The 17,528-nt window shown below is 35.9% G+C and overlaps 1 protein-coding gene across 1 annotated transcript in view; it reads left to right on the top strand.

Annotated features, from left to right (window-relative positions):
* The window catches only part of WDR64 (WD repeat domain 64), a gene marked incomplete at its 5' end in the record, with an annotated part of 149,491 nt that overhangs the window by 90,481 nt on the left and 41,482 nt on the right, over positions 1-17,528 (top strand). The window contains 5 exons of the mRNA XM_079916450.1: positions 11,140-11,270; positions 13,902-14,003; positions 15,191-15,260; positions 16,196-16,232; positions 16,840-16,979. Of these exons, the coding sequence (XP_079772576.1) occupies positions 11,140-11,270; positions 13,902-14,003; positions 15,191-15,260; positions 16,196-16,232; positions 16,840-16,979 (480 nt within the window). The remainder of the gene's footprint in view (positions 1-11,139; positions 11,271-13,901; positions 14,004-15,190; positions 15,261-16,195; positions 16,233-16,839; positions 16,980-17,528) is intronic.

Raw genomic sequence — 17,528 nt, 5'->3', positions numbered from 1 at the left:
AAATATTAAAAAAGGAATGTTAAAAAAAATGTCTTTTAAAATCACAACACAAAAAATAAAATACTTAGGAATAAACCTCACTAAGTAGGTGTAAGATTTATACGCTGAGTACTATAAAACATTAATAAAGGAAATAAAAGAGGATTCAGAGAAATGGAAAGATATTCCATGTTCTTGGATTGGAAGAATTAATATTGTTAAAATGGCCATACTACCCAAAGCAATTTATAGATTTAATGTTATCCCTATCAAATTACCCACGACATGTTTCACAGAACTAGAACAAATAATCCTAAAATTCATATCATACCATAAAAGACCCAGAATAGCCAAAGCAATCCTGAAGAAAAAGAATAAAGCAGGAGGCATAACCATCCAAGACTTCAGACAATACTACAATGTTACAGTAATCAAAACAAAGTGCTATTGGCAGAAAAACAGACATATGGATCAGTGGAACAGAATAGAGAGCCCAGAAATAAACCCACTCACCTACGGTCAATTAATCTTCAACAAAGAAGGCAAGAACATACAATGGATAAAGATAGTCTCTTCAGCAAGTGGTGTTGGGAAAGTTGGACAGCCACATGTAAATCAATGAACTTAGAACACACGCTCTCACCATACACAAAAATAAACTCAAAATGGCTTAAAGACTTAAACATATAAGACATGACACCATAAACCTCCTAGAAGAGAACACAAGAAAAACATTTTCTGACATAAATCATAACAATGTTTTCTTAGGTCAGTCTCCCAAGGCAACAGAAAAAAAAATGAAAGTAAACTAATGGGACCTAATCAAACTTACAAGCTTTTGCACAGCAAAGGAAACCACAAACAAAATGAAAAGACAACCTACAGAATAGGAGAAAGTATCTGAAAATGATGAAACTGACAAGGGCTTAATTCCCAAAATATACAAACAGCTCATACAGGTCAATATAAAAAAAGAAATCAAAAAATGGGTAGAAGACTTTAATAGACATTTCTCCAAAGAAGACATACAAATGGCCAATAAGCACATGAAAAGATGCTCAACATTGCTAATTATTAGAGAAATGCAAATCAAAACTACAATGAGGTACCACCTCATGCCAGTCAGAATGGCCATCATTAAAAAATCCACAAAAAACAAATGCTGGAGAGGGTGTGGAGAAAAGGGAACCCTCCTACAATGTTGGTGGGAATGTAAGTTGGTACAGCCACTGTGGAAAACAGTATGGAGTTTCCTCAGAAAACTGAGAATAGAATTACCATATGATCCAGCAAACCCAGTCTTGGGCATATATCCAGACAAAACTATAATTCAAAAAGATACATGCACTCCAATGTTCATTGCAGCACTGTTTACAAGAGCCAAGACATGGAAACAACCTAAATGTCCATTGACAGATGAATGGATAAAGAAGATGTGGTACATATATACAATGGAATATTACTCAGCCATTAAAAAGAATGAAGTAATGCCTTTTGCAGCAACATAGATGCAACTAGAGATTATCATACTAAGTGAAGTAAGTCAGAAAAAGACAAATACCATATGACATCACTTATATGTGGAATCTATAATGACACAAATGAAACTTTGTATGAAACAGAAACATAATCAGGGGCATAGAAACTAGACTGGTGGTTGCCAAGGGAAAGGGGAGTGGGAGAGGGTTGGGTGGGAGTTTGGGATTAGCAGATGCATTCTATATTATATATAGAATGTATAAAAAACAAGGTCCTACTGTATAGCACAGGGAACTATACTCAATATCCTGTGATAAACCATAATGGAAAAGAATATGAAAAAGAATGGAAAAGAATATGAAAAAGAATATATATATATATATATCACTTTGCTGTACACCAGAAACTAATACAACATTGTAAATCAACTATACTTCATTTTTTTAAAAAAGCCCTAAAGAAAGACAAAGAAAGATCAATGCAAGAAGAGGATATCACACTCAATATATATGCACCCAGTATAGGAGCACCTAAATACATAAAACAAATACTAACAGAGATAAAGGGAGAAATTGACAGGAATACAATAATAGTAGTTGACTTTAATGCTGACTTCAATGGACAGATCTTCCAGAAAGAAAATCAGTAAGCAGCAAAGACCCTAAAGTGTACAGTCCCTTTGCTGTACAGCAGTAATTAACACAACATTGTAATTCAACTATACTTCAATAAAAATATAAATTTAAAAAATCACAGAGGTAAGAAATTGCATGGTTTTCTAGGGATAACTACAAGTATTTCAGTGTGCCTGAAATAAGTGGTAGAAGATGGAGACAGACAGAGAGGTAGAGCCTGGATCATTCTCAGTGTTATTAAGGAGATTGAATATCCTATAAGAAATGGAAAACAATTGAAAGGCTTTAAATGAGAAAAGTCATGATCAGATTTGTGTTGTGGTAGCAGATTTGATGCTGCTTTAATGGCAGATTCAAATGGACAAGACTAAAGGCAGAAGATTCAGGTAATAAGGTACCATTTTAGTTAAAAGATATAAGACCATGATAGTGGGGATGGTAGAAGGAGAGGTTTCCAAAAATATTTAGGTGATAAAAGTAGCAGAACTTGCAATTGATTAGTTAGTGATGGATACCATGCAGTCAGGAGAAGGTCCTGAGAGAAAAAAAGGAATCAATACAGCTCCAAGATTTCTAACTTGCATGATGAATTAGGAAGTGGTGCTACCCAATAAGATATAGAATAGAATGAAGGAACATGCTTAAAGAAGGTGATAAGTTAGACATATTAACTTTGAGATACTTGTAAAATTTCTAAGTAATTAGATATATAAGCCTGAAGCTTGTGGGAGAGGACTGGACTAGATTATTAGGTCATTAACGTAAGAGGATGATTATTAAAACATAAGAGGAGGGCTCCCCTGGTGGCGCAGTGGTTGAGAGTCCGCCTGCCGATGCAGGGGACGCGGGTTCGTGCCCCGGTCCGGGAAGATTCCACATGCCGCGGAGCGGCTGGGCCCGTGAGCCATGGCTGCTGAGCCTGCTGCATCCGGAGCCTGTGCTCCGCAACGGGAGAGGCCGCAACAGTGAGAGGCCCACGTATCGCAACAAAATAAATAAATTAATTAAAAAAATAAATAAAACATAAGAGGATGAGATTGCCCAGAGAGAGTTAGAAAAAAAAAGAAAAAGAAAATGGGCTGGAGGTAAACCCTAAGGATATAAATATTTAAGATGGTGGTAGAGTAAGAAGGTACTGAGTTAGAAACAGAAAATGAAGGATTATATAGACACAAGCAAAACCAAGAAAGTCCAGGGCCGAGCATGTCAAGAGAGTAAGAAGTTTCAGGAAAGAGAGAGCAATTGACAATGGTAAGAATAGACCTCTAATCTTATTTAGATGTTCCCAAGTCTTGCCTATATCGCTGATATAGCACTTTCAAATTGTACAGTAATCAGGAGCAGATTTTTCAGGATTACTTGAGATGCTGCCTCCCAGGCTTGAAGTCCTCAGTATGTCCACCAAATAAAACATAACTCTCAACTTTTAGATTGTGTCTATATTCTTTTAGTCGACATTTATGGTGACTATGGATAAGGAACCCAGAGCTGATTTCTTTCCTTCACCTGAACTGTACGAGGATCTGGAGCCTTGGTACCAGCAGAGACCTCATGCCTATTCGCATCCTCGGGGAGTCCAGATGAATTCGGATGAGCATCTCCTGGTTCTAGGCTCTCCCGTTATTGGTTGATGATCCTAAGTTTTATTCGGTGGTGTTAAACTCATCTCTGGAGGAGTAGGTTACCCTTGAAACTCAGTTTCAAGAAGAGGTACCTGGGTTACCCTCAGTGTAAAAGGCACTGGGAAGATTTTTGCTCAGTTTAGACACTGAGTGGTTTATCGTCAGTTTAAAGACTGGAAAGACGTTGCTCAGTTAAACACCGAGTAAGGTTGGACTGGACTGAGTAATTAGGGGGAAGACTGACCTGTCATTTTTCCTTGAATTGGCTACCTTAATAGAGTTTGTTGAAATAAAACATAAATCTTATAAGAGCTTCTGAACTCTGAAGAACAGACTGTCTTCTCCTGGCCGGCAACAGCTTTCTCAGGTGAGTGAGAAACTTGCAGGAATGGTGGAGGCAAGACCATGCAGCTGTCCTATAGGGAAACCCATTAATTTAATTAACAACCTGCTCAACCCGGGATGTGAATAAGAACTGGCCATCCCATGATCTGAGCACCCATGGTGGTCTTATATGCCACCAGGAGAACCTGAGAAATGTAAGAGGGGGCTGAAACAACTCTGGGGCAAAAGCCTATAGGAGTTAAGATCTCAAGCAGCAATTGGCCCACCACATGATCATCACAATCATCACATTGCACATGATCATCACTAGCAATTTTTATTTCAACAAATTCACCTCAGAATGGGAAATAAAGCTTTCAGAACAAAAGAAAAAGGACGACAGATTGCCAGCCTCCAACTAATACCCCCAGCCAGGTTTACGTATGTACAAAACTTACAAGTACTTACTTAATTGGGAATTAAAGGAAATCTTACTCTAAAAATAAGGGGGCTCTTTTATGGCATATGAAGTTAAGTTTAAAAAGCTGGCTTGATAAAATTATCTTTTCAGAGTTCTGACTTTAAACAAAGGCTTTCTAGAGGGAACTTGCATTTCTCTTTCTGTATCTTGGAGATGTAAATGTTCTAGCTGATCTTTCTAGAGCATTGTGTGTGTGTGTGTGTGTGTGTGTGTGTGTGTGTTTGAAAACCTGACCTCTGCCATACTATTTTTGAGAGTAAACTTTCTGGATCTTACTTAGGTGACATCTTTCTCCACTCTCTTATAGGGAAGCCTCTTGCATCTTATTGGTTTGAATCACTATTAAAATATTTCATTAATGGCCAAATGACGGATCCTTTAAATTGAAGAAACTTCTAAATTGGTGGATTTTCTAGAGTGCTCTCATTATAAACAGCTGTTTTATTGGTACCTATAAAAACAAAAATCAAATTAAAGTGGAAAAAAGAAATATATCTAATGGTCAACCTAAGAACTTCCTTAGCTTGAATCAAACAAAGAAAAACAGATTTGGGAAGCTTTATTTGTGGTCTTTGCTTCCCCTCAAGAGCTCTTACAGATGTTAATAAAAACATTGGAATAAATTAATGTTAACAGGAAAAGAACATGTAAGAAAGTCTAGATACTTTTTCCAGCAAGGTAGAAATTTTTAAAAAGACATCTCAAATGAATAAAGAAATCTTTAGAGAGTTATTTAAAATGGGATAAATAAAATGAATATTTATGTGATTACCTAAGGTTAAATGGGCCAAAAAGGACTCCCTACAGGTCCTCAACATTAAAAGCCAACAAGTCTACTTACCCCAGTTTAAAATATACATATATTAAGAGCTGAAAAAAATTTACACTGAGATATCTGACCAGCAAGTATTTGGGGCAACAGTTGGGCCAAAGCACCTGAGTTCCTTGGCTCAACCCTCTCTGGGGATCCCAGAGAATTTTATATAAAAATAGATTAAATGGGCAGGGAATAAAAAGAAAGAAAAACTTCTAGAACGCCTCCTGTAAGATCAAAGTTTGTTGATTGGATCCTAATGAAAACTAAAGGTATAAAAAGTGACATAATTGAGATGAAAGTGTATAAAATTGATATATTTAAATGGGCTTTATATAAGATGGTTATGTCTCTTTGTTTAATTATATTGCAGGATAGGCATGTTTCACTGGGGAATTCTTCCTCTGTGTGGTATTGAATCACTAGGTTGTGTTTCAGGGGGCTCTGAAGAGCTCCAGGTCTTTATGACTCAGTGCAGAAAGAATTCAGTGAGAGGCAAAGTGATAGATAAGAAGTGATTTATTAGCATAGGAAGCTTGTGAGGCTTACAAGTGGGTGGGTGAGAGGGTGCTGCCCCGAGAACATAGTGGGCTACAGTTTTATAATAAAAGGAAAAATGGCGAGGGGGAAAAGACCAACTTATTCCTCATTCTTGAGTAGACATCAAGCTTCCATCATCAGCTCCTCCTCCAGGTTGGGCAGGGGAGTTTTCTTGTCCCTATATGGTCAAGCTGGGACTGTCATGGCACTATGGAAAAATTATTCCATGTCTCAGTACAATGAGGGTCTTTCACTTTGAAATGTCACCTTTCCATAAATTATTGTTTTGCATGTGTGTAGAGAACATGTCCCAAGGATTATAACTTACTGAGCTTGCTGGGCAAGATGTGGGTCTCATGCCACAATTGTTTTATTGTTTTGGGGCATGTCTCATGCTTCTGCTGCATGGTTTTGTTGCTAAGCAAGCCTGATTGGTTTTGTGGTTAAGCAAACCTACTTTCTTGAGTGATCATCAACTTACAGGGGTCTCCCATATTTTTTCTTTACTTACAATCCCCTAGTGGGATTAACTATTTAATCATCTAGTTTGTCCCTTTACTCTGTCCCTATCAGTATTATAAGACAAGGCATATAGATCTGCCCCTCAGGAAATATTAATTGAACATATTAAAGGAAACCGATAGGGGTACCTGAGCCATACAAAAAGTAAAACCTGGAAACTAACATTCAAGGGCTAATAAAAATAAAAATAGTGATTTTGCTCTGGGTTTAACTTGTAAACTCAGAAAGAAGGTCTTTGCTGAATGCCTTATACAAGCTTTTGAATGTATGATAAACTAAACTCTAATGTTCTGGAACATAGAGCTCATAAATTTCAGTTTAGTTAGAAATCTTCTCACTGATATAAAATATAGCTGGGCAAGTCAATCTTTTAGTATCCATTAGGTGACAGACCTGTTCTTTGGGGAATTAAAAGCAACTGTCTTTCTCTTGCAAATCTTTACAAACCAGAATGTAAATTCAAGTCACAAGGAGCTGAGACTGAGCCTAATTAGCTCAATCAGGCAGAACCTGACACCAAGGGGAAAAAAATGACAAAGTGACAGTTTTAAAATTCAAACCAAACTTTACAAATAGTAAAGCCTTAGTCATCTGAGCAAACAACTTTAATGTCTTCCAACTGTTCTTTGTAAATTAGTAAGTTTATATTGTAATACCTGATTCATTACTGGTTTTTTATTTATTTATTTTTTAGTGAAGCCATGAGATCTCTAGCTTTGCCTGTTTCTATATCTGTGTACACACTATACATATGAGATAGCTCTACCTCTGGAAGGTATTTTCAGAATTGAATTTATAAAGAGCTCAATTTTAAACTAAGCACATACAAATTAAATAGGAAAGAAACTGGCTAAAACGACTTTCAGGTTCATGTGAACTGGGAAATATTCAATATTAGGTTGATACCTGGTATTAAAGTTAAAATCTGTTGATCTAATAGACATGTCTTTAGAGCCATCAACATTAAGTATAATATTTTATTGTGCCTAGGTTTAATAGAAGTCATATAAGACCTTATTATATCTATTACAAGAAAAATAACTTGATATGATGAAACTTCGTAGTAAATTTAACTGAGATAAAAAGCTTTTTGGTTAACTTTAAAAATAATAATATTTTAGAAATGTCTACTTAAAGTGATCTCTCCAGATATTTGGTAACAAAGTTCTAGTGTTGCTTAATTTAAATGATGGAAGTTTATTAAATAGCTAGGTGATTCCCAAATAACATAAGATACTGAGACATAAATTACTAAACAGAGAAACTAAAGGTATTTAGGACTATAAATAAATATGTTTGGTGCCACCCTGAGATGTTCTCTATAAGAAAACAAATGTTTTTTAAGAAATTATCACTGGTATTATGTTTACCAATCTACAGAATGCTAACGTAAAATACAGTTCATAATTGCTTACCTCTTAGTTTTCACTAGAAATTAAGGTTTTTAAGAGTTGAGGATTCTCATTTAAACATGTAATTAAAGTGAATATTTTAAGTATACTGTGGGAAAGTAGAATGTGTGTTTTCAGTAAAGAAGTTATGAGGAATGGAATTACATTTTACTGGGGGAAAGTATGTCTTAGAGCTAGTTGTTTTTGGATGGAAAGATAAAGGATGAACAAATATGGATACAGAAAGTGATGAGAGATTATGGAAAGGAACTCTGAAGTTTTATGCATGTTCAGGATTAACTAATTTTAGACTGAAGTTAATTAAGTTAATGGATTTTGTTGTTAAGTAAGCTAGTACAAGACTGGAATTTGAAAAAAGTTTCTTAGAGTGCTCCTTTTTGATAACAGATTGTGTGAGTTTCTGTGCCCTTAAGTGATCTGTATTTGTTTTGTTTTGTTTTTAAAATTTTTGTGACTTTGGTTAAATGAATAAGTATTGTTTTGCAGTGACCTATGATCCTGTTGCATTTTAAAACCTTTTTTATATTTTTAACAAACTTCCTAAATATCAAACTCTAACTAAAGTTCTTTTAGCCTCCAGCTGACCCTGGGTTGCTTCGAAGGGCTTTGAAGGAACCCTGAGATATCTCTGAGAGAAATATTAAACTAATTAAGTTTATTTGGTATGTTAAATTACTTAAAGAACATTGCCAAGTGATTGGAGATGAACCTTAGCTTATAATGTATGGATAAATGTCATAAATACACATATTCCAAAATTTATATTAAATTCCTAAAATCTGATATGCTCTGATATGTTATCAGTCATAATTCTAGTGATTATCTTAAAATGTTATATGTCACAGAAATATCCAAGTTTCTTGCCAATTGCATTGTATTCAAATCTTTAACCATGCTATTTTAAGTTTTGTCTTTTATAGACAATCATTATTTTACTCTGATGCTTTTACAAAAATGAGGATCTTCAAGAAGACTCATAAAATGGACTTGTTTTAAACAAATATAAGTCTCTGATAGCCTTTAGATAACACCACTGAACTGAGGAACAAATGACAAAACTCTAATGGAAAATCTGATGACTTCATCCAGATCAACAGAAATTAATTTCACGGGACCAAATGAACTAAAAATTATGGTTTATAACATTATGACTTTTTGTAAAATATACTAGCTTTAATCTTTGTTTTCCAAAAATATCTTTCTTCTTATGCTATGTCCTACAACAAGTTGATAAAGTATACCTTTGTAAAAAAAGATGAAACATTTAACTTTTTCTCTCTACCTGATTAATCCAGAATTTGGCTTCTCCAGGTGGCTCTCTTGTGAACTTGATGGTTTATTGCAACTGGATTATAATATTTGTTTTAATTTGTTCTTTGTTTCCAAGTTGTTTATGCTTTGTGTCTCCCTGTTGCACTATTGATTTTATCAATGTTACTAGCTGTATTACTTATATCCTGTCTATTTTATAAGGTTGTTGTCTCTTGCTGTCACCAGGCCTCCAACAAATTGATGATGTTAGCTAAACATCTTGAGGACATAGATCACATTTACGACTCATAAAGTAATTGTAATTGTTAGAGAAATGCAAATCAAAACTACAATGAGGTATCACCTCACACTGGTCAGAATGGCCATCATCAGAAAATCTACAAACAGCAAATGCTGGAGAGGGTGTGGAGAAAAGGGAACCCTCTTGCACTGTTGGTGGGAATGTAAATTGATACAGCTCCTATGGAGAACAGTATGGAGGTTCTTTAAAAAGCTAAAAATAGAATTACCATATGACCATCAATCCAACTCCTGGGCATATACCCAGAGAAAACCATAATTCAGAAAGAAACATGTACCCCAATGTTCATTGCAGCACTATTTACAATAGCCAGGTCATGGAAGCAACCTAAATGCCCAATGACAGATGAATGGATAAGGAAGATGTGGTACATATACACAATGAAATATTACTCAGCCATAAAAAGAAATGAAATTGGGTCATTTGTAGAGATGTGGATGGACCTAGTAATAGTGTGATTCTAGGTATAGGAAGAAGCAAAAAGGTAAAACATTTCATGAATCATAATAGACTAGTAAGACAGAGGATCCAGAGAATCTGTAATTATCAACAGGGCCTAATCCAGAAATTAGCACCTGGAGTGACATATCAACAAAAATTTTTGCCTGATCTGGGAAGAAACTCTGAGCACTGTGGGACAAAAATTGGTCATGAAATGTCTCCCAAGTATCGCTCAAATTTCAGACCAAGAGGAGGAACTAAGAAATCAAATATGTCCTGCCATATCAGTAAAAAATATATCACAGTCATCAATAATTGCAGTCATCTCTGATGGTGAGCTGGTTAGTCCTGAGGGAACTCAGGAAGGGAACAAAGAATACTTGCCATCTAGCAGGCATCAGACTACAGCCACTCCTGAAGTTGAGCCCTGAGGAAACTCAGGATGTAAAAACACTGGATACTGGCCCCAGGTAGCTGAGGTGTATATCAAAGGAATGATCTCAGTGAGTCCAGACTCTTGCATCTTCCCACATATAGAAAAGCACTAAATTCTTTAAATTGAGATATCTAGGTTTTCTTCTATTAACAGTAATCTTTTGTTGCTCTTTGTTGGAAAACTCCTATATATCCTAGCTCTCCCCTCACTTCCTTGGAGCAGTTTTCTCAGGGTTACTTGAGATGCTGCCTCCTGGGCTTGAAGTCCTCAGTATGTCTGTCAAATAAAACATAACTCTCCAAAAAAAACTGTACAGTAATCAACACTTTATCTGAATTCTTGAATTGTATTATAAGTTTTGCCAGGTCACTGACATTCTGTTTGGCTGTATATTCCAAGAACCTAACATAGTAGGTACCAAAAAAGTACTTGAGGCAAGACAATTGAAAAGCATCAAATAGCACTGGCAGTAGAAAGTCTTTAGTGGTAATTAGAAAAAGCTTTCATAGAGTGGCATGGAGCAGAAGTCAGACAATGGGTGAAAGGAAGGTAAGTTAAAACAGCTAATATAGAATATTCTTTCAAGAAGTTTGAAAAGGAGAGAAAGCTGGGAAGGTAATTTAATGGTTGGTAGTTACCGCTGAAGGAAGAAGACAGTAGAGAAGGAGACTATATTTTTGTTGTTTTAATAAATTCTACAAATTAAAATATTTTATGCCAAAAGAATTTAGCTTTTACTAACTTTCATGCTTTAGAATTTAAATATATATATTTTTTGTTTTAAGTTAATGACAGAATAATAAAGTGTGCACATTGTGTTTGTACTGTGCTTAGATACTGTTTTCATTATGGTCATTGAGTCTGTTTCCTTCCTTCTTCAGAATCCTGCCATCAGTATAGAAGTGAACTGCATTGATCTATTACAAGTAGAAGGATATAATTTGATAGCTGCCGGAACCTTAAATGGTGTGATCATCTTATGGAATTTTGGAACATCTACTGTCAAAGAAGTGTGAGTTGCATTGTTTCCTTAAATAATATAATCATTTCCATAAAAAGTTGAGCTGCAGAAAAGCCAGAGTAACATTCAATACTTAAAAATATAAATACTTAAAAAAATAAAGCAATAAATAAAAGGGATGATAACTCTTTCAAGGAGGCTTTCCTGGAGGTTATGCTCACGAGGAGACTATGTTTTAAGTGTCTAAATCCCAGAATGATATGAATAAAGTGAATCTTAAGTATATGTATTCCCAAGTGCTTTTACATTTACTCTTCTTGAGTATGTACTAGAGTATGTACATGCTTTCCATGTAAAATCTTGTCCAAATTCATAACCTTAACAAATACTTAAATACATAATAATTTTAAATAATAATCTCATAGCTTCAAGCACACATATCCAATTGCCTACTGGCAATTACAACATCTGGATTGCCAACAAGACCCTTAAAGTCCCACATACCCAAATCTTCTTCCCAACCTACCCTCCCCCAAAACATCTTTTCCTGTATTCCCATTGACACCACTATCTACTCAGTCACCAAAGTCAAATGGTGAGAAGTATTCAAGAGGGGTTTTCCTTCTTATTCACCACCCCAACACATTACTACAGGTCAATATTAACAAGGGCATGACATATGTAATTCTACATCTCAACCAATTAGATTTGCTCTGTTCCACAAACTTTACCCTCCCCTTGCAATCCATTTCTAAATGTCCTTACCATTGGTTATAAAGAAAATAATGTAACATTGTATTATTTGTTATGGATGGATTATAAATAATAAGCTTTCCCCAGCTGTGTAATTGGGCTCTAAGCAAGGGCCATGTATGAACACCTTATGTCAAGAGAGTTTGTAAAATTGTACTTTGAGGTACAAGTTAGCCAAGAACTTTAACAATGAATTAAAAAGAAAATCAATTCTATCTAAGCATTTGGGGGAAGGAAAGAGGTATAAAAGGAGGAGAGAAGAGAGTCAAAGAGAACAAGGGAAAAGAAGAAAAAAAAGCAAAAGAAATCTCTGCCTGTCTAGCTATAGTACCTTGCATACATCTACCTGGACTCCATGACCCTTTCCAGTCTATGTCAGAGTTTTCATTTTCAACCAAGTTTTGGGAGGAAATAGTCCTTTCCTTTTTGATTCTGGGTATATTTTCCTTTGAACCTTTAGCTGAAGTATCTGTTTCAGAAGACCCCTCCTCTGTACCTCACCTCAGGTTCTACTAGGCCCTGCCGCTAGAATTCCTGTCATCCTTCAGTTCCTTCCCTTCAACCCTTGCCCTTAGGCTTTTCTCACAGACTGTATACTTGTCATTTTATTCCTATATCAATATACACTGCACAAGTCCTCACCTTCTTATTAATTCAGTTCTCACATTGTGTCAGCTTGTGTATGACTCACTACTTAGGGAAAACATATAGACTAAAAAGGCAGAGAAAATAGTCCTACTGCCACAGCTTAAAAGAGAGGGCAGCTCCCCTGAGAATATTCCCAATTCAAAGGTGAAGATCTTCCTTGTTGAAGTGCTACGCATTTTACCAAGGGATGCATGCAAATCCAATACCCAGTCAAAGAAAAATAACTGACGGTAATGGGTCATACACAGTGTCCTCTTCCTATAACAAGATGATTATACAAAAACGATTGATTTAGAATCACTGGAGTATTTCACATAGCATATAATTTAACACAGAACTGTCCAAGGTAATTTAGGCCTAGTTTAAAGACTCTAAAGTTGAACATGGTTTCCATATTCCTGGTGGGGGCCATCTCTACTTCTACCTCAAACTTTGCTTTAAGATCCCTTCACCAGTCAGGAGAAATAAGCTTTCTCTTTCTGTTCAAAGCGCCATGCCTTTTTTTGGATGCAAACTAGAAATTGTTGTTGCTAATGAATAGTCCACTTCACTATTCAGTTTACCTGCAGAGCAGAAATATGTAAAAAGTTGGAGCTCAACAAGTCATCAAACTCACAAGCTCCTCTTTTGAGCTTGGTTCACTCTCCAGGAGGTCCTTCATCACTTATCTGTCCAAATTAGCAGAGGCAATTTCCACTAAAGGAAAAAGAACAGTTTGCTACAAGGTCTATTTGCTATAAGGAATGTCAAGTGTGGCTTAACAGCCTACCATGAAGTGCCAGGACAGGCAGTGGAAGACCATCGCTCTGCTCCCAGGAAATGGCCTAGGAAGGTGTTCTTGGGAATCTGGGCTAATGGGAGACTCAAGCAGCAAGAATAGTGTGATCATCAAATTACCTGCTTTTCTTCTCCACTTAATTATAAGCTACTTGAAGGTAGTAACTACATTTTATTCAAATTTCTCACTCTACTTATTCAAAGAGTAGAAATCTATTCTTTAAACTGTATGAAACTACCAGGAAGTTATATGAGCTCACTCTGTGAACTATAGGTTGAAAAAATAGACAAGCTAATTGACTTAAAAGACTTCTAAGCACTAAAAGATCATGTTATACAGAACCTTATTAAGGAAAGTATGTTCAAATGCTATACCTCTGGGTTTTCTCTCCATATTCAATGAACATTTCAGGAGTTGATTAGTTCTGCATGGGATATATGATATAGTAATGTAAATTACCACATTTGTAAATTTTTATCATGTAAATGTATGCTTATTCCTAGGTACAGACCTGAAGATTGCTTCACTGTGGACCCTGACTTGGATCCTAAACGCTTTAGAATTAATGACATACTGTTTCTCTTTCGTAAACCTGAATGTGCAAGGTAACTCAATACTTATTGATCAAGAAATACTGTCTGGGACTTATGTGGATGATATAAAAAGAATTCTCTTCATCCCAGCATTTAGGAAGGTACAGTTGATGGAAGACATAGTTGGGCTGACTAGTTGGCTTCAGCTTTCTTCCCTGTTATTGTTTTTGTAAGTGGATGGTCCCCAGGAAGATTTAATTTGCTGTGTGGGGATCTAATTTCCCTTACCACATCTCCCTTTACAACAGTAGCAGAGAGGGAAAATGCTCACTTGACCATATTTGTAGCCAAAAGACAACTCTATGAGCACTTATGTAAAGCAGAAAAAAGGATTTATATGGCAAATATGAAAGATCATATGGCAGCAGTTTTCATATGACATCTACTATAGCTGAGCAATCTTCATTTCTGAGAGAGCAGGGGATTTTTTTTTTTTTTTTTTTTTTTGCGGTACGCGGGCCTCTCACTGTTGCGGCCTTTCCCGTTGCGGAGTACAGGCTCCGGACGCACAGTCTCAGTGGCCATGGCTCATGGCCCATGGGCCCAGCCGCTCCGCGGCATGTGGGATCTTCTCGGACCGGGGCACGAACCCACGTCACCTGCATCGGCAGGCGGACTCTCAACCACTGCGCCACCAGGGAAGCCTGATTTTTTTTTTAAATTTTAAGAAAAGGTGAATTTCCTGTTTATATTTGCTTGAGAGCTCTGATTTCAGTAAACAATAGGCAATGGTAAACACATCTCTGGAGAGAAATCAAAGGCTTCTGTACTATCATCATCCAGAAGTGAGCCAGAATGTAACACCTTCCCTACTCCTTGACTTGAAATGTTCTTATTCTGAGAATATTTTTAGGACCTCATCTATATATATCTGCACCAGAACCCTAAGCCAGTTTTCAGCCCATTCTAGCAGAATTGGAAACTGTAGAGCAGAAGTTACCAGGTTTTCCAGGCCTCCCCACTGCCACCCCACTCCCCACCATTTCAGTGTCAGAGCCTCTGGGACAAAATCTAGCCTTAACAGTGGGACAGAGCAGATTTTTATTTCCCACACCCAGGCAGTATCCACAGTATGCACACCAGAATGCACAGATGATGGCAAGAGTAATCACCTGAAATTAAAACAGAGGAGAGCACCCTTTGAGTATGATAGATTATCTTAACTCTTCCTCTTCGGACTTCCCTCCCTCTCCTTGTAGGAGATCAAGTCAGGATTCCATATGTTCTTCATCCCAATGTGAGTCTAGCAAGGGTCCACAGAGTAGTAAGGTAAGCAAGAAATAAGGAGAGTATATCTTCCTGTTATACCCAATGTTGGTTCAAAAATAGTGATTTGTTGCATATAAGTCCCTCCCCTGCATGTATGTAAGAACTTTTTTGTTTCTCCTAAAAAGCAATGTCTAAACTGTCTTCATCTTTTTTTCCTATTTTTTCAAGGCTTTTATATCTGCAAATAATCATGAAGAAAACAAATTACATAGGCTACTTTTAAGTTCATAAAATAATAATTTTAGACTATCTCTTTTGCTAAAAAGTATTACACAATTACACACATTTCACAGAGGGAAGAGACAGCATGTAATTACATAATGTAATGTAATGCCATGGTTTTCAAACTGTGTTCTCAGTTCCAATTTTATATATTTTTACACATTTCATTTCTAGTTAGGATTTTGTCTGAAGGAAAGTTTTCACTGCATAAATTATTTTAAAAGCACTAGCTTAGTGGAAAAAAATAAACTTGTAAAGATGTGTGTCAGACAGACTTGCACTTAAATCCAAGCGCTCCATTTATTATCTGATTAGCGTTAGAGATGTCACTTAATCTCTGAGTTTCTGTTTCTTCATCAATAACAAGGGAATAATAAAACCTAACTGGCATGGTTGTGAATGGAATTAGAGATCATATACACCAAGAACACAGCATGAACTAGGTATTTAACTATTCTCGTTATTATGCTACACCGGAGCCACTAGGAAAAGGTTGTGTTACAAATACCCTATTTATGAGCATGAAAATCTCTTAATACACCTTTTCAAAGAATTAATTAAAAAATAACTTTAAACCTAATCCTTAAAAAAAAACAAACTTTAAACCTAATGCTTAGAGATATAAATTTAACTATGAAAAAAATCTATTCATCCGATATATCTCATTTCCTTCCAATGTCATAGAAATATTATCTTTTTCTCCCCAAATTCAGGAAAGCAAACAGAGCATACATGACAGTGAGGTTAAAGGTCGGTATGAAATCTCCTCTCTTCCTTATAAAACAATTCCTTTGCAATAGGGAGTTTAGGTGATAGAATACTTCTAATTAACATATATTCTTTTTGTGACTAAATGTTAAGGTGCTATAGAATTCCGTAGTCTAAGAAGCAGAATTTCCATTAGGATGATACCTTTTAGTTACTAGTTAGTTAGTTAGTTACTACTAACTCTAGATTTTAAAAATCCAAAATATTACTGAGCTTCTTAGTCTTCAGCCCATTTCCCTAAAACTTATACTAGATTCATAAGCCATTTTGTAATGTGTAAGACTTATACTGGATGTATATCTAGTTTTAGCTGCTATGTACAGTGCAAAGCCTTTTTCAGTAGAATCCAAAATGAGCCCTTTTAGTTTTTTCCAGTGATACAGGATTCCATTTGTTAATGGTTTTTTGTTCTCTGCCTGATTGAAGTTCTCTGGGATTAAAAAAATTCTAGATAAAAGAATGTGGAGTTCTTTTTGTTTTGTTTTGTTTTGTTTTGTTGCTATTTTCTTACCTGCCTCCTCTTTTACATTCTATAAAATTTGAAATTCCAAGTATAACAAACACTGGTAACTCACTAATTTTCCAACAGGTGAGCAAAAAGATGTCATGGTAGGTGAGCGACAGCCAGTGGACAAAAAACATCTGGAAAGCACCAATTTAACAGATACTCAACCACCTATCCTTGTCACTGCACATGAGGATGGACATCTCCGCTTGTGGACCTTGGAGGTGATGGGGCCTGTTATTTTCCTGTAACAGCAAAGAATAGGAAAGATAAAAAGGATTATTGAATAAACCTTAGCCTTCTAAGGTTCCGTATAGCATCTAATTCTATTATTGTTCAATCTTCTAGTCAATATCCTAGTTTTTCAGCCTGCTCACTGAAAATACGACTCAAAGTTTATAATAGGTCAGTTTTGTAACTCAGAAGATCAAATCATCAACACTGCTAAGACAACGACTGTATTTCAAATCTTTCTTTACATTGAGCTATGAATACAACCCACCATATATTTCACTGGATATTTAAATAACATTAGATAATATAAATGATGAATATATCATTAAAGAATGTAAGAACACTGAAATGTTGAATATACATAAACTTTTAGTTATCCAAACTATTGGAAGAAGTTATTACAATAGTATTAAGAGTCCTTAAACATTTTACAGTGAAAAAATAACTTTCATGTACTAAAAGATTTTAAATGATTTGGGGGTGGAAAGTGGGGCAGGGTTTGAATCGGGAGTCCAGAAATGACAGAAGGAAGGATCTTG

The sequence above is a fragment of the Stenella coeruleoalba genome (genome assembly GCF_951394435.1).
Source record: "Stenella coeruleoalba genome assembly, chromosome: 1".
Lineage (NCBI taxonomy): Eukaryota > Metazoa > Chordata > Mammalia > Artiodactyla > Delphinidae > Stenella > Stenella coeruleoalba.
This window is presented reverse-complemented; position numbering and strand designations above follow the sequence as displayed.